Consider the following 26,517-nt stretch of genomic DNA (forward strand, 5'->3'; position numbering starts at 1 on the left):
AACAGAGCTGCTGATTGTCACACGCGCTCAGTGACTCTGAGAGGAATAACGTGAGGAATATCTGGAGGAGGAATAAAGCAGCTCTGAGGAATATTCGCGTTTGATTTGATCCGTCATGAGTTTATAAAACATCATCCGAACAGCAGGAATCATGGAGAGACTCTCAGCGCTGCTGCTGCTGCTCATCACAGTCTCAGGTGAGGCTCAGCTTTTACTCTTCCTCTCCTCAGAACTCCTTCATCTCTGGCAGCAGCGATGCTTTGTTTGTTTGATTCTGGTTTGTGCATGTTGTGGGAAAATATCACTATAACAGATCAGAACTAACAACTTTGTTCATTTAATTGACTCAGTGTCTGATAATGTGAATATTGCTGCTCATATGCAAATGAGTCTTGTGTTATTAGTGGAGTCATTCATTAAGGCTTTAATGAGTTCAGTTATTAGTCATTAGTTCATCTGATCTGAGTTTCGAATCATTTGCTTCATTCTCACTTCATTTTTCTCACTTAGAAATATTGATTCAGTGATTGATAATTCATCGTTAACTTGTATTGTGTGTTGTCTGTTGTTCTTCAGAAATATTGAAAACATAAATAAGCTTTCCACTGATGTATGGTTTGTTGGAATAGGACAATATTTGGTCAAGATGCAACTATTTGAAAATCTTAAATCTGAGGGTGCAAATCTAAAATCTAAAAATTGTGAAAATCACCTTTAAAGTTGTGCAAATTAAGTTCTTAGTAGTGCATTACTACATTACTAATCAAAAATTAAGTTTTGTTATATTTATGGTAGGAAATTTACTAAATATCTTTATGGAACATGATCTTTACCTTATATCTTAATGATTTTTAGCATAAAAGAAAAATAATAATTTATAATAATTTTGACCCATCATATTTTTGGCTATTTCTGCAAATATACCCGTGCTACTTAAGACTGGTTTTGTCCTCCAAGGTCACAAATATACAATTTTTGATACATAAATGCTTTGATGATTATAATTACTTTCATTGTTATTTTTTTCCCTTTGCTAATGTTCACTGATTAGTTGATGCAGCACTGCTTTATATGTAATTTCTGTATTATTTCAATTGTAAAATAGAAATATTGTGTTTGAATGTAGAATGATTCTCTGTTAGCTGAACGATTAGGATGATTCCAAGTCGCTGCAGGAGATTCTGCTGAAGTTCATGTTCATGAGAGTGAGACAGACAGACCTGAGGCAGACATTGACCCTGACCTTTGACCTGACCCTTATTTTCATATGACTGGGCCTTTAGGGTCGGGGTCAGACTGGGTGGGGGTTTGATTGAGATCTCATTATAAGGGCCCATAATCCTGCATGGCAGCTGCTGAACACACACACACACACACACACACACACACACACACACACACACACACACACACACACACACACACACACACACACACACACACACTCTCTCTCTCTCTCTGTCTCTCTCACAGGCCGCACAGTGTCACGGGGTTAATCCAAAAGATCTACACCGTCTGTGGTCAAACCCTCTCTCTCTCTGTGTGTTTGTGTGTGTCTGGAGCACACACACACACACACACACACACACACACACACACACGTGAGCAGCGACTGATTCATTTACCTAATTAGCACCAGAATCTATTCAGCACTGTGGGAACCAGATCAGTGTCATGAATATGATAATTTGTTAGTGGAGACACACACTCACTCTCTCTTTCTCTCTCTTTCACACAAGCATAATATGAAAAGTGCATACGGTAGAATATCACACACACAAACTTCAGCAGTACTCATATTTCTGATGTCTCACTCTCATTAATGAGTGTTAATTGAGACAGACGAGCCGCTGTAAGTCTCATTAGACGCTCGATTCTCCCGCTGAGAGTCTGAAAGCGTGAAGAATCGGGACAGACTTTGAGTTCAGACGACTCTATCAGACTCTACACACACATTCACTCCATCCTCATCCTGACAGGAGAGAATAATAGAGCGGCGATTAAACTCTTAAATCACACTAAATAAAGTCTGGGAATAGCAGCATTATCAAAACGTGTGACTCTCACACTGCGGGAGAAAAGTTTGGAACAGTTAAGATTTATTGGTTCTGAAAGAAGACTCTTCTGCTCAGCAAGGCTGCATTTATTTGATCAAAAACACTGTAAAAATAGTGAAATATTATTACAATTTATAAACCCCTTTCTGCCACTGAATTAAAAAAAAAGTTATCGTGGCTTTTTTTCTCAGAATTGTGAGATACAAACTTGCAATTCTGTGAACATATTAGTCTTTTTTTTTTGACTCCTCAGAACTGGACTTTATAATATTAATATTTCATAATTCTGAGAAAAAAAGTCAGAATTGCACATTTATATCTAGCAATTCTGACTTTATTCCTCTCAATCGTGAGTTTATATCCCGCAAAAACTCGCAATGCATTTGTATCTCATGGTTCTACGAAAAGAAGTCAGAATTGCGAGTTTATATGACGCAATTCTGAATAAAAAAAGTCAGAACTGCGAGATGTAAACTCACAATTTAGAGAAAAAAGTCAGAATTGTGAAATAAAAAGTCACAATTGCATTTTTTTATTTTTTATTTAGTGGCGGAAACGGGCTTCCATAGTTTTCTATGTGAATATGCTAAAATGTAATTGATATAAACTCACAATAGCGAGTTATAAACTCTGATATAAATTCTAAAAAAAAAAAAAAACAGAATTGTGAGATACAAAGTTGCAATTGCAAGAAAGAAAATCTGAATTCTGACTTATCTAGCAATTCTTAATTCACAATTGTGCGGAAGAAAAAAAGTCAGAATTGCGAGAAAAAAAGTCAGAATTGAGTTTATATGACGCAATTCTGAAAAAAAAAAGTCAGAATAGTGAGATGTAAACTCACAATTTAGAGAAAAAAGTGAGAATTGTGAAATAAAAAGTCACAATTACCTTTTTTATTTTTTTATTTAGTGGCAGAAATGGGCTTCCACAGATTTCAATGTGAATATGTTAAAATGTAAGTGATATAAACTCCCAATTCCGGGTTGTAAAGTCAGAATTCCGAGATTTAATCTCTGATATAAATTCTGAGAAAAAAAAAATAGAATTAGGAGATACAAAGTTGCAATTGCGAGAAAACAAACAAACTGATTTCTGACTTTATATCTAGCAATTCTGACTTCACAATTGTGCGTTTATATCTCATAGTTGGCTGTAATTCAAAGCAGTCTTCAGTGTCACATGATTGTTCAGAAGTCATTCTAAAATACTGATTTGCTGTTCAAGAAACATTTCTGATTATTATCAATGTTGAAAACAGTTGAGCTGCCCAGTATTTTTGTGGAAACTGAGACATTTTATTTTTGAGGATTCACAGATAAAAAGAAAGTTCAAAAGAACAACATTTATTTGAAATAGAAATCTTCAGAGAACTTTTGATCAATTGAATGTATCCTGAAGCAGCATATTTTTGTAAAAGCATTATGTTTATGAAAACGCCTTTGTTAAATGCAAGTGTTATTGGATTGAGAAGATCTGTGATGCTTCACTAATAGATTCAGCTCATTCGACTTGCGGCCTGTGACGCCAGACGTGTTTTTCTCCTAAAGAAGTGTTGGTATAATAAGTTCTGTCCTCGGGGTCACATGGTCACACAGACGAATATTTGACATTCAGATTTGTCCCGTCTGAGCAGCAGATGCCACAGAGACGGCTTTAATGCAGTGTGTGACGTGTTTATTGGCCGCTGAAGTTCATGGCCACTCCAGAGACAATGAAGAAAGCGGGAGGAGGAGCGGCTGATTCTCTCATGACCTTTAGGATCTGAGGTCGCGGTGTGCCGGTGGGGGCGGAGCTGCTCTATGAACCCTGTGGGGGGGTGGCCCGTTTATCCAGTGTTTACGGCTGAAGATGGGCCGCTATTGTGAGGAGGACAAAACAGCTGCAGTTTCAGACGCTCCAGTAAAGCGTTCAAAGTTACAAAGTCTCTAGAGTTTGAGTTCATGTAGCAAACATCACTGAATCTGATCCAGCACAGTTTTGGGCCTAAACGTAGTACATTTACTGCATACACTCTTAAAAATGAAGGGTTTTTATTGACATTGATGGTTTCATGAAGAACCTCAAACATCCATGGCACCTTTCAAATGCAGAAAAGGTTATAGATTTTTAAAATGTTCTTCAAAATGAAAGGTTCTTTAGAGAACCAAAAATGGTTCTTTAATGCCATTAAAAAAACACCCATTTGAAGACTTTATTTTTAAGAGTGTAGTGCATTGCATTGCATTGTGGGATACCGTACAATCAGAATCAATCCGGCTTTAAAATCCAAGTGTTAAAGTTTTCGTTATAGTTATTATCGGTTTGTGTGATGCTAATTTAGTTATTAGTTGTTGTAGTTATTATTGTTGTAGTTATGATTATATATTTATATTTTTTTAACGGTTTTCAGCAAAGTTATCATCCGCTTGTGTAGACATTAATATGATTATTGTTATAGTTATTGTTATAATTATAGTTATAATTATAGTTATCATCTGTTTGTTTGGATGCTAATAGTTAGAGGTCAACCGATACTGGATTTTACCGATACCGATAATTTTTTAAATGGCTACTGAATGGAAAATATTTTGCGCACTACTATTTAAATAAAAAGTAGCCTACTGAACCGTATTTTGTAAATGAATAAAAATATTCATATTAATTATATAATGATCATTACAGTTAGTTCATAGTTCATTATTGTAACCAAAAGCAAATTTTTTTTTAAAGGAATTAAGACACTCCAACAAGGAACAATACTTTGTTGCATTTAATTCAAGCAGCGATCTGCAAGAGTTTATTTGAACACCAAATGGGCAAAAAAATACTGCTGTCGTTTCTCTGTTTAGTCAACAAATTAATCAGTAATGATATGAAAACATGCACTACAGTATACTGTGTATAAACCGCTTTGTTGTTGATGTTTTAAATCCGTCTCTGAAGTGTCTAAAGGCTACTGATGCTCCGATCGGCCGATAATCGCATTTTATGACTCGATCAGTACTCACTAAACTTGGCTGATCTCACAAACCCATCGCAATTTGATAACGTACATGATGCGTGCGGACGTGAATGAATTGGCGCCGCAATCGGCAGCGTGGAAATACTTTGGCAAAGAAATAGTCATAAACCCAACCTTAGGCATAAACTCAATTTTAAAGGCATATTAAAACAATATTACATTAGATTACATATATTACATAATTACTAATTACATAATTACATAATAACAAAAGCAACATCTATAGTAATACTTTATCTGAAAAAAGATGAATGTTGATCAGAAAGATTATATATCAGTTATATAAAGCTGAAAGCATCGGAATCGGCGCTGGTATCGGCTGCAAAAATCCTAATCAGAGCATCCCTACTAAAGACTATAGGAACGTTGCTGTATAATGAGGACCTTCTCAGCTGCTCTAGCAATAGACCCAATCCGGAAAAACAATCGGCATGGATTTTTCCGCTAACCGATAGTTCCGCCAATTAATCTGCAAAACCGATACGTTGGTGGACCTCTCCTAATAGTTAGTTATCTAAACATTAACCTGGATGCTTTAAACACTAATATAGTTATAGTTATCATTGATTGTTTAAGTGCTTGTAGTCATATTTGTCTTTTTTTTTTTCTTTTTCTTTTTTATTAGGAGTGCAAAAACATACAACATAGTGGACACAGAAAAAAACTACAAAAAAAACCCCACCAACAACAAAACAGCAATGATAATAAATGTAAACAAGCAAAAAATGACAATCTGAATAATAATAATGGAAAAAGTAATAATAGAAATAACCATAAAAAGAAATAATCGAAGTAACAACAACAGTAATAATACTAAAGATAGTGATGATAACGATGATATTTTGTGGTGATAGTTACAGTAATATCAATAATAACAGTAATAATAATAATAGTAGTAATAATAATAACAACAATAATATGAAAGATTGTAATGATGACAATAATATGCTGTACTGATGGTAACAGTAATATCAATAATATTAACAGTAATAATAATAATAATTATAGCAATAATAACAATACTAAAAGACTGTGATGCTAACGATAATATTTGGTGATGATATTTATTTAGTCATACAGTATTTGTCTTTATGATTGTAGTTATTGTTATAGATGTTGTCTGTTTGTTTAAATGTTAATAGTTATAGCTATCATTGATTATAGTTATTGTTACAGTTATCGTCTGTTTGATTAAATACTAGTGAAATTTACCAGTATATATTTACTAGTAGTTTATATTTATTGTTATGGTTATTGTTGTAGTCTGTTTGGGTGGACCTCAATATATTTATAGTCATCTTTATTGTCATATTTTTCATTATTGTTCTAGTTATGATTATGGTTGTTGTTCTAGTTTTTATTATGTTGCAGTAATTGTCCATATCATTGTATAGCCTATTCTTGTGAATGATTCCAGCAGGAAGCTGCTCTCTGAATCCTGTGTGTGAGTTTGATGAGTAAATGTGACGGACAACCTGAAGTTGATCTGGTCAGAGGAGACCCGGCTCGTGTTCGGAGGTCAGACTCGGGTCCAGATGCCAGACGAGCGCAGAGGTGCAGGAGTCTGGTTTTTCCGTGCGAACGCGTTCAAGTTCAAGTGTGACCGGAGTGTTTTGTTGTGTGTTTGGCAGCTGCGAGGGGGCGGCGTGCGGCGCGTTTGACTGATGCGATGGCATGGGAAAGTCACCCTCGCGCAGCGCCACGGGGCGGAGGAGGGGCAGATGGCTCTTCAGACGGGGCAGGAATGATGGGCCGGGGCAGATCTGGAGGGTGTGTTTGTGGGGGGGTGGGGTGGGGTCGCATTGTGTGCCTGTTTTGGGCTGATGGAGGGTTTTGTGTGTGTTTGTGTGAGTGCTTCTGAAAGAGCCATCAATCAGACGGCCCAAAGTCAAGTTTAAGTTCAGCGGAGATGAATCACTTTGATTTAAGACGCTTTAAATCCAGCCAGACCTGCCTCCGTCACATCAGCAACTCAAGCACAAGACAAACACCAGCTACTGATGCAAGAGTGTGTTTGAGAACTAAATAAACTTCAAGAATTCTTCAAGAAATTTAATATCTGTTAAAAATGCACTTCATGGAATTTAATTTGACCCTGGACCACAAAACCAGCCATAAGTGTCAATTTTTTGAAATTTAGATATATACACCATCTCTATTTGAAAATCTGCAATCTGAGGGTGCAAAAAAATCAAAACATTGAGAAAATCACCTTTAAAGTTGTCCAAATGTAGTTCTTAGCAATGCATATTACTAATCAAAAATGACGTTTTGATATATTTACAGTAGGAAATTTTCAAAATGTTTTCTTGGAACATAATCTTTACTTAATATCCTAATGAATTTTGGCATAAAATTGACCATTTTGACCCATACAATGTATTTTTTGGCTATTGCTGCAAATAGGGGTCATATATTATATTTGTGGTTTTATTGAGTTGTTTGTCTGTTGTTATGCTTTAAACAAGAACAATTATCTGTCAGTGATATTGATAACTATAACAATCACAATAAGGATAACTATAGAGGTAACTGTAATTATAACTATAAATATTTAGTTTGTGGTTTTATTGGGTGTTTGAGGTCTGTTCACATCTGAATACATTTTTGCCAATAAGGTTTCAAAAGGGTGGAAAATTTACAGTTAATTTCAAGTAATTTCAGAATTTTTGGAAACAACTGGAAATGTTCAGCAACTTTTGAAAAGATTCAGAAAATGTACAGATTTTATTTTTATTTTTTTTGCCTCTTTGCAACAATTTCTTTCAATGATGGTTGTATTACAACAACCAACTATTACAACAACAATAAGGTTAATGAAACTAACAAATAAAGGTAGCAATAACTATATTATCATCCACACTAGCAGCAAGTGTAATTGTAAGTGTAACAAAAACTCTACCAAACTGTACAAATGTATTATTTTTTTTTTTTGGATGTTTGAGGTCAATTTTTTAATGCTTATCAAGAATAAATATCCGCCAGTTGGATCAGAAAATTCAACCTTTGAATTAAGTTTATTTTCCTTACCTCATTAATAGATGTTTACTGTTTTAATCATGCACTCACCTCATTTTCCAGTTTCTCAGAAAATGAGACGACTTATGTCACTTTGCTTCTAAAGTAAATGTATCTCGATTTAAGAATGTTAAGATATTTGTTCTGGAAAACAAGAGAGAAAAACCAAAGAAGGCATAGCTTTTTTGCAGTGAATATATTTAATTAAAATACTAAATTTAAAATAGTTCACATACATATCTAATATAATTATTATTAAGCTTTGATTGGGTATTTTATTTAGTTCTGTATCAGTTACCCTAGTGAAAAAATACTTATATAATGCTTATTTAATGCCAAGTATACTACAAATATATTTGCATATTATTTACTTAAAAAAAAACACTGACATTGTAGTTTTAGCATACTAAACTGGTATATTTAAAGTCTGCTAAACTGGAACAACTAATTTTGTACTTAATGTGCTTTAATTGTGCAGAAGTCCAACTAAAGATATTCTTAAGTGGCCTATATTTGATTGTACACTTTATTTATTTAGCATTTAAAGAACAATATTATTTAAAGATCATACAATCATGCATATTTTAAGCTTAATATTAAGAAATGTGCATTGTGCACAAGTAGCACTGCAAATAAAGTTGAATATGTCAATAGACTTGAACTATACTTAGTATAAAATAAATGCATTTTAACTCTATTACTTTTTTACTAGGGTATGCTGCATTGTTATTTCTAATATTATGTGAGTAACAGTTTTCCTCCATCAGGGTTTCATCATCCCTCATCATCATCCTCATCATCTTCATCATCATGAATCATTTGTAAGCATGAACTCCTCTCAGATTACTCAAACGCACGTCTTTCAATGTTTTATTCCTCATCCTCACATTCTGCTCTGGTCCTGCAGGTTTGGGCGGAGCTTCAGAGTTGGCCTTCATCAAAGAGCCCAGTGATGTCATCGCGGTGAGGGACCGCCCCCTCATGCTGGACTGTCAGGTAGAGGGGGAGGGGCCTATCACCATCACCTGGCGGCGGAACGGCGTTCCCGTTCCTCTAGGAGCCAGAGCGACCGTGCTGGATAACGGGACGCTTCTGATCCGAAACTTTCAGAAACGGCGGGATGGGGACGAAAGCGACGCGGGCGAATACGACTGCGCAGCACAAAACCGATACGGGCTGCTCATCAGCCGCAAAGCACATGTGCAGCTGGCCTGTAAGTGATGCAAAGATGCTCTAGACATGCTTCAGAAATAAAAAAACACTCTGATATCTCAATTAGGACTGTGCAATTAATCGTTTTCAATTTTGGCTTCAAACGATTATGAAAATTCAATAATCGGGATAAAATGATTATTGCTCCCGATTCCGCCCCCTTTACAGTGGTGCACTTTAGCTCCTCTTTAAAATTTTACATGTAAATCAGTCAAATTATGTAACATGACATGCATAAATTGGGACGTGCATGATTTATTAATGTTTATTTGATGTCATGTTTTTAAAAGCATGGAAGAGAATTTGCGCTGTTCTGTGTTTGCGCTCAGAGATGGAACAGAACATGGACAAGTAAAGTGAATGTTTATCTTAAGATGTCAAATACATGCACATATATGTCAAAATGCGGTGTTTGGTGATTATTTGTGTAAACTTTCAACTTATGTCTCAAATGAACATAAACAGTTGAGAATAAAAATATGTGTGTAACAGTATACTGGATCGGTGCAGTAATATTCCTTCTGCCGTCTCTGTGCTTAATGTTAATCAAACAACAAAAGACAAAGACAAAATCACTCACTGCTCTTGACAGAGGGACTTTTGTAGTTTTTATAAGAAACAAAGCATGTTTCATTTTAAGAGTGAAGATTATGCTGTGTTATTTTACATTTAGTTGATTACATTCAATTTCCAAAAAAAATTAAAAACTGTTACATTTGTATCTTTTTTTTCTATTGTACTTCTATCTTCAAATTAATCAATCATATAAAGTTCTGGACTGGCTCATAATCGTGTTAAATAATCGTGATTACAATATTGACCAAAGTAATCTAGATTATGATTTTTGCTGTAATGGAGCAGTCCTTATCTTAATAGTTTCTCCTAGAGAACTGTCTTAGGAGAAACATCTGAGTTTATACACCTGCCTAAACCAGCTTTGCTCTTGAGGGATGCAGGTGTGTTTCTGGAGTGATTTGAGCATCTGTAACTCATGATGAAATATTTGTTTCTCTCTCAGCGCTTCCTAAGTTCCACACGCATCCAGAATCCGTGAGCGTGGATGAGGGCGGCGTCGCTCGATTTCATTGCGCCGTCAGCGGCGTTCCAGAGGCCAACATCACCTGGGAAAGAAACAGAACCACTCTCAACGCTGATGATAACAGGTTAAACACACTCACATACTTTTCTAACCTAAAAAATTTAGGAGCACAGTCAAAATTTCAGGAGCACCTTCTAATCAATAATCAAAAAATCGGATTAAAAATGTGCCTTCCCATTACGGGGAGATATTTGACTCCTTATAGTGATTTACTGGGGAGTTTTGTTTTTGAATGGCATTTTTGGCAACTTTATTAAAAGTATATCATATTTTACATCAAATGAAATCAGTATTAACAAAATGTATTTGTACTACAGAGGTGGCACAGAAGAACACAAAAGGTGTATTTTTCATGTTTAATGAGGCTCAGAGGTGGCATGAGTGCAACCAATTTCATAAATTCATCTTGAGATTAATGTTTTAAATATAACATTTTGAATATAGAAATATGAAATGATTTAAATAACTGAAAAGATACTTTAAAGATGAAACAAAAACTGCCAGTAGGTGGCGACAAGTTGCTGATTTAATCACTGAATCATTCATTCACTTGATTCGTTCGAATGGCTGAGTCATTCAGGAATAAAGCAAGTGAACTGAGTCATTGACTCACTAGATTTGTTTAAAAACGCACGTTCATTCATGAACAAAGCAATGCTGTGTTTGAATAGAGATGCGCAGCAGCTCACTTGTTTCAAACTATTTTTGATGATAAAATAGAGCAAAATCAGGCAATAGTGTTATAGTCAGACAATATAAGTCACTTAATATTAACTTCTTGTTTATCTAACTTCTTGTTTTTTACAAACACTAACAAAGCTGTCACTTTTAGTTCATCACAATCCCACAAAGTTCCTTTCTAATCAAGGAAGCTCTCTCCACTGAACAATCAATCTCTTATTTGCACTCTCTCTACACTGTTTATGAAAGGATTGGTCAGATATGTCTGTGATGCATTACTCAATGTTGCAAAAACACAGAAACCTTTGAAGCTCCTCTCAGCGCAAACACAAATATGCTGATTGCACGCAGTAGATTTCAGTCACAAATGCAACTGAGTAAAGCCTGATATGTTGAACATAACTGACAATATAACTAACTAAATATAACTAACTATAATGATTATGATCTGATGTTGTGTTGTATGTGTTTTCAGGTACACTCTCCTGCCCAACGGTATCCTGCACATCACAGGAGTGCGTCAGGCTGACAGCGGCATCTACCGTTGTGTGGCTAAAAACATTGCAAACACTCGCTACAGTCACGAGGCCCAGCTGTCAGTCACAGGTAGAGCTGAGCCCGTCCTTCATCTGATGATATGATCTGAACCGCTGAGTGTATCTGAAAGACCTGTCTCTGTTTCTGTCTCAGTGGCAGCTAATCGTCTCTATAAGGAGCCGGTGATTCTCTCTGGGCCACAGAATCTCACTTTGAATGTCCACCAGACGGCCATCCTGGAGTGCATCGCCACCGGAAACCCGCGGCCTATCGTGTCCTGGAGCAGGCTGGGTAAAAAAAAACAGCTCATCACTTCAAGATGACTTCAGAAAAGACAAAACCAGCTAAAATCAGCTAAAACGACAATAATTCAACAGTTATATCTTGTGTTATGTTGTTTAAATTGTTTTACTATAGTATTTTCCAGCGCTGTTGAGCATTTTAGTGTTTTACCACATTGTGGAGTATTTTATGTTGTTTTACTAGAGTATTTTACAGCACTGTTGAGCATTTTAGTGTTTTACCACATTGTGGAGTATTTTATGTTGTTTTACTAGAGTATTTTACAGCGCTGTTGAGCATTTTAGTGTTTTACCACATTGTGGAGTATTTTATGTTGTTTTACTATAGTATTTTACAGCGCTGTTGAGCATTTTAGTGTTTTACCACATTGTGGAGTATTTTATGTTGTTTTACTAGAGTATTTTACAGCACTGTTGAGCATTTTAGTGTTTTACCACATTGTGGAGTATTTTATGTTGTTTTACTAGAGTATTTTACAGCGCTGTTGAGCATTTTAGTGTTTTACCACATTGTGGAGTATTTTATGTTGTTTTACTAGAGTATTTTACAGCACTGTTGAGCATTTTAGTGTTTTACCACATTGTGGAGTATTTTATGTTGTTTTACTAGAGTATTTTACAGCACTGTTGAGCATTTTAGTGTTTTACCACATTGTGGAGTATTTTATGTTGTTTTACTAGAGTATTTTACAGCACTGTTGAGCATTTTAGTGTTTTACCACATTGTGGAGTATTTTATGTTGTTTTACTAGAGTATTTTACAGCGCTGTTGAGCATTTTAGTGTTTTACCACATTGTGGAGTATTTTATGTTGTTTTACTAGAGTATTTTACAGCGCTGTTGAGCATTTTAGTGTTTTACCACATTGTGGAGTATTTTATGTTGTTTTACTATAGTATTTTACAGCGCTGTTGAGCATTTTAGTGTTTTACCACATTGTGGAGTATTTTATGTTGTTTTACTAGAGTATTTTACAGCGCTGTTGAGCATTTTAGTGTTTTACCACATTGTGGAGTATTTTATGTTGTTTTACTATAGTATTTTACAGCGCTGTTGAGCATTTTAGTGTTTTACCACATTGTGGAGTATTTTATGTTGTTTTACTAGAGTATTTTACAGCGCTGTTGAGCATTTTAGTGTTTTACCACATTGTGGAGTATTTTATGTTGTTTTACTATAGTATTTTACAGCACTGTTGAGCATTTTAGTGTTTTACCACATTGTGGAGTATTTTATGTTGTTTTACTAGAGTATTTTACAGCACTGTTGAGCATTTTAGTGTTTTACCACATTGTGGAGTATTTTATGTTGTTTTACTAGAGTATTTTACAGCGCTGTTGAGCATTTTAGTGTTTTACCACATTGTGGAGTATTTTATGTTGTTTTACTAGAGTATTTTACAGCACTGTTGAGCATTTTAGTGTTTTACCACATTGTGGAGTATTTTATGTTGTTTTACTATAGTATTTTACAGCGCTGTTGAGCATTTTAGTGTTTTACCACATTGTGGAGTATTTTATGTTGTTTTACTAGAGTATTTTACAGCGCTGTTGAGTATTTTAGTGTTTTATATTTTAGTGTGTAACCACGCTGTGGACAATTTTATGTTGTTTTACTAGAGTATTTTACAGCACTGTTGAGTATTATATGTTGCGTTACTAGAGTTTTTACAGTGCTGCAGAGTATTTTATATTTTAGTAAATATTTTAGTGTTTTTCCCCGTTGTTGAGTGTTTTATGTTGCGATCCTAGAGTATTTACAGTGCTGCTGAGTATTTTTATATTTTAGTGAGTATTTTAGTGTTTTACCACGCTGTGGAGTATTTTATGTTGTTTTACTAGAGTATTTTACAGCACTGTTGAGTATTTTAGTGTTTTATATTTTAGTGTGTAACCACACTGTGGACAATTTTATGTTGCGTTACTAGAGTATTTACAGTGCTGCTGAGTATTTTTATATTTTATATTTTAGTGAGTATTTTAGTCTTTTACCACACTGTTGAGTATTTTATGTTGCATTACCAGAGTATTTTACAGTGTTGCTGAGTATTTTATATTTTAGATAGTATTTTAGTGTTTACCACGCTGTTGAGTAATTTGTTGCGTTACTAGAGTATTTTACTGTGCAACTGAGAATTTTAGTGTTATACCGCGCTGTGAATAATTTTACATTGTTTTACAACTATAACAGAAGTATAAAGATAGCAATAATTATAATGATAAGCATCTAAAATTAAATACAGTAGCTTTGTTTTGTTCTAAGTGCACAGTGCAACAGTTTGTTTTTTGAAGGACCAGGATTATCATTGTGTTGGAAAACATGGATAATAAAGGAAAACCTAATTTTATAAGTTTGTAAAAAAAAAATTAGACCTGAAAAAAAAAAAAAATCTAAAAAATGCCACAGGGATTTTTAGAATGAATATACATTTTACTAGTTATGCCAAGCCAAAAACATTTTACCAAGGATAAATTGTGAGTAAAAATTAAATAATTGTTGATTTTAAGAAAAGCTGAAACCCTGAAAAAATTTCAGCTCTTAAAATGTCTGCAATCCTGGAGCTTAATTATTTTACAGTTTTTCTCAATTGCTAAAACACTATAACCAGTCTTTTGAACTAAAATTTCAAAACAATAACGCCATTTTTGAAAAAGCACACCCATTTCCCTAAACAATAAACACTATTCCCTGCTTTGACACATGAGTTATATTTGGTGAACTGTTACTGCAAAACTCTACACACAAATACCTACATTTCTCAGTGCTTACACCATGATGTCATTTAGAAAGCACAAGCATTCAACATTGTTCACTCAAGTCTGCGAAGTTTGAGCTCAATTAGCACACAATTACCCAAGTGGACACCAATCAGAACCTTCGGCATAGATTTGTTGTGTTCATCATGTGAAAAGTTTTTTATTTGTATTGTTTTCGTAGTATTGTTTTGAATTTGTCTCATCGGTGTGTAAAACTGTGTTGTAGTGTGTGTGTTTTTGAGGATTTGTGTGTCATGTCTGAGAGCAAAGTTTGGTTTTTCAGCAAGATTGAATTGTTTTGAGTGGAGAGCTTCATTTTGACCTCAATATAGGAAGTTTGGGGAATTGAGTTAGGAGTTGTGGATTTGTGTTTAGAGTTTCGCAAATAAGAGGCATAATTTCAAGAAATGTGTTTAAGCAACTGAGAAAAACTGTAATTGTAATATATTTTAGTTTCTTTAAATTACAGCATTGACATTACAGCAGATGAAACACTATATTTTTGGGAGTGAGAGCCTCTGAATCTGCTGCTGATGTGTGTTTGTGTTTGTCAGACGGTCGCTCCATCGGTGTGGAGGGCATCCAGGTGTTGGGCACAGGTAACCTCATCATCTCAGACGTGTCTCTGCAGCACTCAGGTGTGTACGTCTGCTCCGCCAACCGACCCGGAACCAGGATGAGGAGAACCGCACTGGGACGACTGGTGGTGCAAGGTACAATAAACACACACACATCCTCACTCCAGTCAAACCTGGAGATCACTTCAGTTTAATTGTAACTAAAGCACTGCACTGAGACAGACTCATTAGAAAAGCTGAGAATTCCAACATTTATTTACCATCAGCATAATAATGACCGATGCACTTCCTGTTACACAGAATACTGAACAATAGCTGACCAGAGACCAGGCTTCATTCATTTCCACACACACACACTATTCTCTATTAGAGCAGGGAGACAAGAACAAAGGGCTTTGACAGTGACCTCTGACACCTGACCCCCCCCCCCCACGTCACCTCTAGCCTCATTAGCATATGGGAGGAGCTTATAGATGGTCTGGTGAGCTCGTCTGGTTTGAGCAGCAGCTGCGTTACAGACACACACACGACGGCCAGATGGAGAGACACACACATACAGACAGACAGGTGTTTCTGTGTTTTATTAAAATCATCTTTTGACAGCTCATATTTATTATAGATAAAAGACAAGAAATGCACACATACCCCACAGAGGAAGTGAATGAACTAAAGCCACACACTCTTGAGATCACATGAAACTGAAGTACATTTGGGTAACAAACACTTACAATACAGCTGGAGAACTGTTTTACAGAACTGTGGATTATTATATAGTGTTTACTGGAGTATTTGACAGTTCTATTTAATATTTTACAGTATTGTACAGTATTGTTGAATATTTTAATGTTTTACAGTGCTGTGGAGTATGTTATGTTGTTTTACAAGAGTATTTTACAGTTCTTTCATTTGTTATTTTAATAGAGAAATTTTGTGTTTTAGTGTTTTGTGAAGTATTTTATGTTATTTTACAGATATTTTACAGCGCTGTTTTAGTATTTTACCACACTGCGTAGTGTTTTATGTTGTTCTGCTAGAGTATTTTACAGCAGTGTTGAGTATTTTAGTGTTTTACCACGCTACCGAGTATTTGATAATGTTTTGGTAGAGTATTGTACAGCGCTGTTGAGTATTTTAAGTTTTACCACACTCTGTAGTATTTTATGTTGTTTTACTAAAGTATTTTACAGTGCTTTTGAGTATTTTACTGTGCTGTGGAGTATTTTAGTGTTTTACTGCATTGTGGGATGTTTTATGCTATTTTACTAGAGTATTTTACAGCGATGTCGAGTATTTTAGTGTTTTACCACACAATGGAGTATTTAACGTTGTTTTACTAGAGTATTTTACAGTGCTTTTGAGTATTTTACTGTGCTGTGGAGTATTTTAGTGTTTTACTGCATTGTGGGATGTTTTATGCTATTTTACTAGAGTATTTTACAGCGATGTCGAGTATTTTAGTGTTTTACCACACAATGGAGTATTTAACGTTGTTTTACTAGAGTATTTTACAGTGCTTTTGAGTATTTTACTGTGCTGTGGAGTATTTTAGTGTTTTACTGCATTGTGGGATGTTTTATGCTATTTTACTAGAGTATTTTACAGCGATGTTGAGTATTTTATTGTTTTACCACACAATGGAGTATTTAATGTTGTTCTACTAGAGTATTTTACAGTGCTTTTGAGTATTTTACTGTGCTGTGGAGTATTTTAGTGTTTTACTGCATTGTGGGATGTTTTATGCTATTTTACTAGAGTATTTTACAGCAATGTCGAGTATTTTAGTGTTTTACCACACAATGGAGTATTTAACGTTGTTTTACTAGAGTATTTTACAGTGCTTTTGAGTATTTTACCACGCTGTGGAGTATTTAACGTTGTTTTACTAGAGTATTTTACAGTGCTTTTGAGTATTTTACCACGCTGTGGAGCATTTTATAGTGTTTTGGTGGAGTATTTTACAGCTCTGTTGAGTATTTTAGTGTTTTCCAGGACTGTAGAGTATGTTATGTTGTTTCACAAGAGTATTTTACAGCACTCTAAAATATTTTTGTGTTTTACTGTGCTGTAGATTATTTTCAGTTGTTTTACCAGAGTATTTCACAGTATCGTAGTGTGTTGTAGGGATTGTGTTGGGTTTGGGACGGATGGATAATAGAAGAAAGCGAGGTAGAGGGGGAGGAATAATTGTGTCTGGGGTGATGGATCACCTCTGACCTCTGACCCCTGACCTTGTTCCAGCAGTTCCAGTGTGGGGGTTTGTGGAGCCGGATGGGGTGATTTTAGGACAAAACGCAGAAAAAGCTGGATCAATTCACTATTTCTAGAATTTCATCTATTTTCCTGCTCATCACACGACTGATTACCAACTACTTCAATAAACAAAACATTGATTAGATTGTGAATGATTTTAGTCTATGAGCAGAATGAGAAGAAATGAACTCCGAGACACACAGTTTACACTCAGAATGAGACATACTAGTTATTTAAAGATATAAATGCCTTTGTTTTACAATTGCAGATTTATATTTGTATAAATATTCATACTAAAATAATACCTTTGCTTATTTAGAAAATTATTTAGGAAAAAAAAACAAATTATGAGAAGAATAAAAATATAAAATGATTGCAATTAATTCTTATGTCTGACTGGTCTTTATAAAGCAGAATAAGATGTTATTACATTTAGAGAAAAGTGGCATACAGTACATGCATTTACACAATAATTGCATACTATTGCATAATGCTTTAAAAAATAATAATCAAATATGAAAAAAAAAATGAATGCAGTTAATTCCATGATTTACAAATATTTTAATATTATCTTATGTACCTGTATACACATAGTATACGCATTAACTTTGACAACCATAGAAATACATTTTGTAATAAATAAATATAACCTTCAGTTGACCCTTATGGAAACAAAGTGAGTGAATCTGTCTGATCTGTAGATCTAGCGGCGTTGTGTGAACTCTGGTCAAGAGGTGCTCTCTCTCTCTTCAAACACGTTATGAACTCTCTCTCTCTCTCTCTCTCTCTCTCTCTCTCTCTAGCTCCTCCAGAGTTCCTGCAGTGGCCTCAGTCCGTGTCGAAGCCGGCGGGCAGCAGTGCCGTCTTCACCTGTCAAGCTCAAGGTGTTCCTGATCCACACCTCATCTGGCTGAAGAACGGCAAGATCCTCACACCTGGAGTCAACGTCAAACTCACCAACAACAACAGGTGAGAGTCGGCCTACTGCTGCAAACTCACGGCTGACATATCAAATAATAATGTAATGTTTTGAAATGAACCAGTTTATTGAACATTAACAACAACAAAGGTCACATCATATTTGCGCCATCAGCCTTTTATGGCTCGTATAGTCTGGTATCGTGAGAATATGAGGAAATGATCTTTATAACAGGACAGCAGATACTGACACACTGCGAAAAATGCTTTTCTTACTTAGATTTTTTGTCTTGTTTCCAGCCAAAATATCTCAAAATTCTTAAATCAAGAAGGATTTTCTAGACTCTGTATTGTTTTCTGTTTGAAATAAGATTTTTTTGCTTACCCCATTGGCAGATTATTTGCTTGTTCTAAGCAAAAACTCACTTAATTTTGACTTGTTTTTTTCTGAAAACAAAATAATTTGTACATTACCTTAACCCTTTAAATGTAACCTTCTTCATTTACGAATTTTTTTAAATTTTGGTTGGAAACAAGACAAAAAATTTAAGTAAGAAAAACTTTTTTTGCAGTGCTAAATGATGTAAATATCAGTGGTTATATATATATATATATCCAATAATATATCAGTCCAGTATGTGTTCATTTAATTGATAAAAATCAGTCAAGATTTGACGGCAAAAAGATGAAGGTGGGCGTTTGTACAATTACATTACTCTGTAAAAAAAAAAAAACTTTTTTTACTTAGATTTTTTTTGGCTTTTTTCCAGCCAAAAATATCTAAAAATTATAAATTTTTTACTTGTCTAGAAAATTCTTGTTGATTTATGTTCTTGTTTTCAGAAAAAAACAAGTCATATTTAAGTGAGTTTTGCCTTAGAACAGCCAAAATAATCTGTCAGTGGGGTAAGCAAATTGTTTTTATTTCAATCAGAAAATAAGATTATTTTTCTTACCCCATTGGCAGATTATTTTGCGTTTTTCAAGCAAAAACGCACTTCATTTTTACTTGTTTTTTCTGAAAACAAGACCATTTTCACTCGTCTAGAAAATGCTTCTTGATTTAAGAATTTTTAGATATTTTGGCTGGAAAAAAGACAAAAAGAAAAGCATTTGGTTTGCAGTATAAAAGGCCTTTTACTGTATAAAAACTCTAAACTATCAATCAGAGACAGAATGCATGCAGTAGGTTGGGTGTGACAGTGAGTTTTGATCAGATGTTGGTGTGTGTTGATCTGCAGCACATTAGCAGTGACGCGCATCACAGCTGAAGACGAGGGCATCTATCAGTGCATCGCGGAGAACAGCGCAGGAACCAACCAGGCCAGCGCTCGTCTCGCCGTCTCCCCGTCCGTCGATCTCCCAGAAGCCCCTCAAGATCTGACGGTCACACCGCTCTCCACCACTTCCCTACAGGTGCGCTGGACTCAGCCAGAGCCGCACGTGACCGCCGGCATCATCGGATACGTGCTGCACATCCGCAAACTGGGCGGTGAGGCGACAGAAAGACGAACTGAGACCATCAGACTCCGAATCAGACTCCAGACTGATGACTGATTGAATGATGTTTGTGTGCTTTCAGAGCCGGACAGCAGCGAGCTTCAGGAAGCCGTGAGCAAAGACACGTTTCAGCACGACTTCACAAACCTGGAGGCCTCCACCACCTTCTCCATCTACGTGAAAGCGTATTCACCGATGGGAGCCAGTCAGCAGTCCAACAGCATCATCGCCACCACACTCGGAGCCGGTAGGAGTTCACATGCGTACATGACTGAGTAAACTCAGGAAATATACAGCTGAGGTCAAAAGTTTACACCTTCCTTTCAGAATCTGCTAAATGTTAGTTATTTAAGCAAAACAGAAGGGATCATACAGTAGAAAATGCATGTTGTTGTTTATTTAGTACTGACCTGAATAAGATATTTCACATAGAAGATGTTTACATATAGTCCACAGTTTACATCCCCTTGATTCTTAATACTGTGTTGTTGCCTGAATGATCCACAGCTGTGTTTTTTTGTTTAGTGATAGTTGTTCATGAGTCCATTGTTTGTCCTGAACCGTTAAACTGCCTGCTGTTCTTCAGAAAAGTCCTTCAGCTCCCACAAATTCTTTTTTTTTCCTGCATTTTTGTGTATTTGAACCCTTTCCAACAATGACTGTATGATTTGAGATCCATCTTTTTACACTGAGGACAACTGAGGGACTCATATGCAACTATTACAGAAGGTTCAAACACTCACTGATGCTCCAGAAGGAAAAACATGCATTAAGAGCCGGGGGTGAAAACTTTTGAACAGAATGGAGATATGTACATTTTTCTTATTTTGCCTAATATTATTATTTTTTTTTTCATTTAGTACTGCCCTTTAGAAGCTACATAAAATAGTTGCATGTTTCCCAGAAGACAAAATAAGTTACATTTACCCTGATCTTCAAATTCCAAAAGTTTTCACCCCGGCTCTTAATGCATGGTTTTTCCTTCTGGAGCATCAGTGAGTGTTTGAACCTTCTGTAATAGTTGCATATGAGTCCCTCAGTTGTCCTCAGTGTGAAAAGATGCATCTCAAAATCATACAGTCATTGTTGGAAAGTGTTCAAATACACAAAAATGCTGGAAAACCACAGAATTTGTGGGACCTCAAAGAATTTTCCTGAAGAACAGCAGGCAGTTTAACTGTTCAGGACAAACAATGGACTCATGAACAACTATCACTAAACAAAAACACAGCTGTGGATTATTCAGGTAACAACACAGTGTTAAGAATCAAGGGGATGTAAACTTTTATATAAATTCAACTATTATTTTCTCTTGTGGACTATATGTAAACATCTTTTTTATGTGGAATATTTTATTCAGGTCAGTACTAAATAAACAACATGCATTTTGCATGATCCCTCTTATTTTGGTCAAATAATTAACATTTTGCAAATTCTGAAAGAGGGATGTAAACTTTTGATCTCAACAGTTTATGTATTAAAGGTTGTCCAAAACACAGTGGAAATGTTTTTTCTAGACAGTTACTAGCCACTCTCACTAATCTCATCCATCTGTCCGTGTGTCGGTCAGTTCCCACGATGCCCAGTTTCTTCACGAAGGTTCTGAACAGCACAGCGATGCAGGTGTTCTGGGAGCTTCCTGCTAAAGCCGGTCGAGTGGAAGGATACAAACTCTCTTATCGCATGCTGCCGCAGCAAGAGTTCAGGCACGAGGAGCGATTCCCTGCTCAGATCAACACACACACCATCTCTAACCTCGGTCAGTACACACACACACACACACACACACACACACACACACACACACACACACACACACACACACACAGAGCTCTGTATAGCTATCTTTGTGAGGACATACATTGACACAATGCAATCTCTAGCTCCTTACCCTAAACCTTACCTTTACTCAATTATAACCTGATTCCTAAATTCAAGTCAGGACCCTCAAACAGGCCTTTAACCCTTGTGCATAAAAAAAGAGTTAAACATGGGTGCAAAATGTCCAAAAATTGTCATAAAAATATGATTTATTAATGATGTGGATTTTTTTTTAACCAGCATCTGTTCTATCCATAGATACCAAACATTCATTCATTTTCAGAATTGTAACCCTTTAAATGCTGGTTTGTTTGCATAATGCCACAGGTTTTTTTTTAATGAAAAAATTAAAAAAGGTAGTAATTTCCATATACTAAATGCTGAGCAGAATTTTTTTTCTTTGCTTATTAGATTCTTGTGTGTGTCAGTGAAGAACAACAACATTGATTTTGAGGCATTTATATTTTTATGTAGTGTTAGATTAAAAAAAAAAAAATGTATATGCCAAATTTGAAAAATGGCACAATCTAGTAAAAAATGGTAAAAATGTAAAATTTGAAGCCTTGGCGATAGAACAAATGCCTATTAGCAAATATTGCATGATTGTATAGTCAAATGGCCCTGGGTAAAAAAAATTGCAGTTTTAATGGGTTTCAATCTGGACGTTTTTGTCCTTATGGTCCTGAGTGTGAGTATTTTTTGTACGAAGGGTAAAATACATTTTTTTAAGGAAATGATGGTGCAGTATTAAAATTTCAATAAAAATAAACACCATGCAGTCAGCATTAACACAGGCACACTTATAACAAAAAACTAAACTGAAATGGACAAAAATGTCCATAAGGTCGCACAAGGGTTAAACGGGTCTCAGAAACTGAGGACTGGCCAAAATGTCCTCACTTTACAAAATAGTCCTCACTCCGGTGGTCTAAAATTCAAACTGGCCCTCACAAAGATAGCTGTACAAGTGCAAACACACACAAACACACATCAGTCTGACGGTGAGTGTGTTTCTCCTGCAGAAGCGTCAGCGGTGTATGAGATTCAGCTCGTGGCCTTTAACGGGAACGGAGACAGCATCGGCAACAAGCGGCTCGTCTCATTGGCTGAGACTGAAAAAAGCAGGAAAGAGGCAACAGGTGACGCTTCGTATTCATCATCTGCAAATCATGTCTGCAAACAACAATTGAACTGAAAATGATTCAATAAAGGCCATGTCCACACTAATACACTTTCGTTTTGGCCTTCCGTCCACACTGAGATGGCGTTTTTGTCATAAAGAAATTGTTTATTTAGAGTAAAACGTTTCAGGATTTCTCTCCATATAGTGGACTTCTATGGTGCCCCGTGTTTGAACTTCCAAAATGCAGTTTAAATGCAGCTTTAAAGGACTCTAAACGATCCCAGATGAGGAAGAAGGTCTTATCTAGAAAATGAGATTTTAGAGAGTTTATCGACATACCCTAACTGTCTTGAACCGGAGTGAACAGAGTGCATGCGCATTGCATAACGCAACAAGATGAGCATTTAAGATTAAAAAGTGTATAAATTGCTCATTTATTTATTTTAGAAAATGACAGATTGTTTCAATAAATAAGACCCTTCTTCCTCTCCTGGGATCGTTTAGAGTCCTTTGAAGCTGCATTTAAACTGCGTTTTTGAAAGTGCTAACTCGCGGGTACCATAAAAGTCCACTATATGGAGAAAATTCCTAAAATGTCAATGACAAGGGAATGAGTAAATTGTTTTGTTCTGAAAGCATCACTCTCCTGCAGTGTGTTTTCACACACACTAGATGGAGCCAGAGTCCATCACAAACTGTCACAGCCAATATGCATCCTTTCATAACAGCTTTACTCTGATCTTTATTACCAGCTGCTTTACACAGAATACACATTCTGTTTTTCAGTATGCTTTAATATTAAGTTCCTGTATTTATTGAATGCTCTATTACGTATTCCAATGCAAAGACATGTTCTATAACAGACTTTGCTATAATAATCCTGAGCTGATTTGATGTGTGTGTTTATATGAGCAGGAGGTGAGAGTGTGTGCAACTGTCGTCAGGATGGTGAGGGCTCCATGACGGCTCTGGTGGTCGGGATCCACATCGGCATGGCCTGCATTATATTCTGCGCACTCTTCTTGATGTTCGGCTACAGGCACAGGTGCGTCTGTCAGTCTCTCTATCACTCACACATACTGGGATTATCTGACACTGCATTCTGACTCGTGTGTGTGTGTGTGTGTGTGTGTGTGTGTGTGTGTGTAGTTTCTTCTGTCAGAAGGGTTCTCAGGGTGACTGGAGTCTGTCAACAGGACAGAGTGTTTCCCAGAGAGACGCCGCAGCTAAAGTCACCAGCATCCGAGCGGCTGATGCTATCGAGCTCACAACACAGGTGAACACATCACTGACATCAATACAGTCCTACAGAGACAGAGAACGTCATGATTTTATATGTGATCATGGAGCACAAAACCAGTCTAAAGTAGCACAGATATATTTGTAGCAATAGCCAAAAATACATTGTATGTGTCAAAATTATCGATTTTTCTTTTATGCCAAACATTATTAGGATATTAAGTGAAGATCATGTTCCATGAAGATATTTTGTAAATTTCCTACCGTAAATATATCCAAACTTCATTTTTGATTGGTAATATGCATTGCTAAGAATGTCATTTGGACAACTTTAAAGGCAATCTTTTAATATTTAGATTTTTTCGCACCCTCAGGTTTCTAGATTTTCATACAAATAGTTGTATGTTGGAGAAATATTGTTCTATCCTAGATGATGTATAAATCTTAATTAAAAAAAAATGCCCCTTATGACTGGTTTTGTTGTCACATATATAAAGCTCATTTTTAGTGACTAATAAACCCAAAGTAAACCTGACCCTGCTCCCAAAAGAGTACTTTTAATATTGTAGAATAAAAACATTTTAGAGTATTGAGTATTATAGAACAAACGCAAAATAAAATAAACACTGTTTAAAATAGATTAAAAAAAAATTTAACTTTATAAAAAATGTTTGCATTACAGAACAAATGCATTTGAGAATAAAAACACACACTCAGAGGGCTCTACGCTTATTTTTCTTTTTAGGAACACAGTCAAAATTTCAGGAGCACCTTCTAATTAATAATCAAAAAATCTGATTAAAAATGTGCCTTCCCATTACGAGGAGATATTTGACTCCTTGAAGTGATTTACAGGGGAATTTTGTTTTTATCTTTGTAATGCCGTTTTTCTAACTTCGCTAAAAGTTTGTCATCTTTTGTGTCAAATTATAAAAAAATATATATTTATAAGCTTTTTAAAATTTCTAACAATAGAATAAGAACAAGTAGGATAAGAATAAGTTACCAATCAAATGAAATCAGTATTAACAAAATTAATTAATTACAGAGGTGGCACAGAAGAACACAAAAGTGGCTTGTAGGTGTATTTTTCATGTTTAATGAGGCTCAGAGGTGGCATGAGTGCAACCAAATTCATAAATTCATCTTGAGATTTAATGTTTTAAATCTCAAATTTTGAATAGAGAAATATTAAATGATTTAAATAACCAAAAAGATACTTTAAAAATAAAGTAGATCAGCAAATCACTGATTTAATCACTGAATCATTCATTCATTTGATTCGTTCGAACGGCTGATTCATTCAGGAATAAAGCAAGTGACTGTCTTTATGAATGGGAAACTGAGTCACTGACTCACTAGATTCCTTAAAAAGCGCACATTCATTCATAAATGAAACACTGCTGTGTTTGAATGGAGATGCGCAAGCTATTTTTGACAGAAATAGAGCAAAATCAGGCAATAGTGTTATAGTCAGACAATGTAAGTCACTTAATATTTAATACTTAAACTTGTTTATTAAACTGGTGTATGAAATCAATATCTCCTTTACAGACTCCCTTAATAATCATTAAAAGCTGTCACTCATCTTAGTTCATAATAATCTCACAAAGTTCAGAATTAATCTCTTATTTACACTCTTTCTACACTGTGTTTGTGAAAGGATTGGTGAGATATGTCTGTGATGCATTACTCAACATTGCAAAAACACATAGAAACCTTTGAAGCTCCTCTCAGCACAAACACAAATATGCTGATGGGGTCAGTCGCACTGCTGCTCCTTAATATATTTTCGCAGTAGTTTGAACTGGTAGAAATGGTAGCACTGTAGAGCTCTGACTCATGTCATTTATTAAAAATCATATCATAGTCATAAATCATAGTCTTTTGTACTGAATTATTGTCCTGCTGTTCCTCAGGCTGCTGCAGCGGAGCGTCCAGCGGCGGTTCCTCAGTGTCAGGTGATGATCGAACCTCAACCTGTCCACCCGCCGGACACCAGCACTGGCACAGATACTGGGACCGGATGAGGCACCTCTACCCTCCACATCCCCAACACCCCTTCAGCTGTACAGCGACCATTTGTTTCTCACCAAAGCCTCAGCCTTAATGACACACTGCATCTGTTCCTGAGTGACCTACGTAGACAGCATCGTAACCATCATGCAGCATCACACGGGAGTGATTAGGATTTTTACATTTAGCCTAAATAGACATGCATATACTGGGTAAAATTGGCAAAATTCCCTCTAATTTTTTCCAGTGCATGGGTTTGATTCCCAGGGAATGCATGAACTAAAAAACAATGTATAGCTTGAGTTCATAAGATAAAAGCATCTGCCAAATGCATGAATGTAAAGGTCTTCAAATGAGATCAGTTTACATCTTATAAGACCGATTAACACAGCTGATGATGCATTCA

General features: G+C 35.7%; 1 protein-coding gene across 1 annotated transcript; it reads left to right on the top strand.

The window, feature by feature from the left end:
- Positions 1–151: 151 nt before the first annotated feature.
- Positions 152–26,125, top strand: LOC141342450 (immunoglobulin superfamily DCC subclass member 3). The gene is made up of 14 exons (XM_073846897.1): positions 152–197; positions 8,987–9,292; positions 10,310–10,454; positions 11,547–11,677; positions 11,762–11,899; positions 15,221–15,379; positions 18,298–18,463; positions 19,654–19,904; positions 19,995–20,159; positions 21,483–21,671; positions 22,756–22,872; positions 23,775–23,901; positions 24,006–24,132; positions 26,015–26,125. Exons 1-14 carry the CDS (start codon positions 152–154, stop codon positions 26,123–26,125), a joined length of 2,178 nt encoding a protein of 725 aa, XP_073702998.1.
- The last annotated feature ends 392 nt before the right edge of the window (positions 26,126–26,517 follow it).

Source organism: Garra rufa, chromosome 9 (assembly GCF_049309525.1).
Source record: "Garra rufa chromosome 9, GarRuf1.0, whole genome shotgun sequence".
Taxonomy (NCBI): Eukaryota; Metazoa; Chordata; class Actinopteri; order Cypriniformes; family Cyprinidae; genus Garra; species Garra rufa.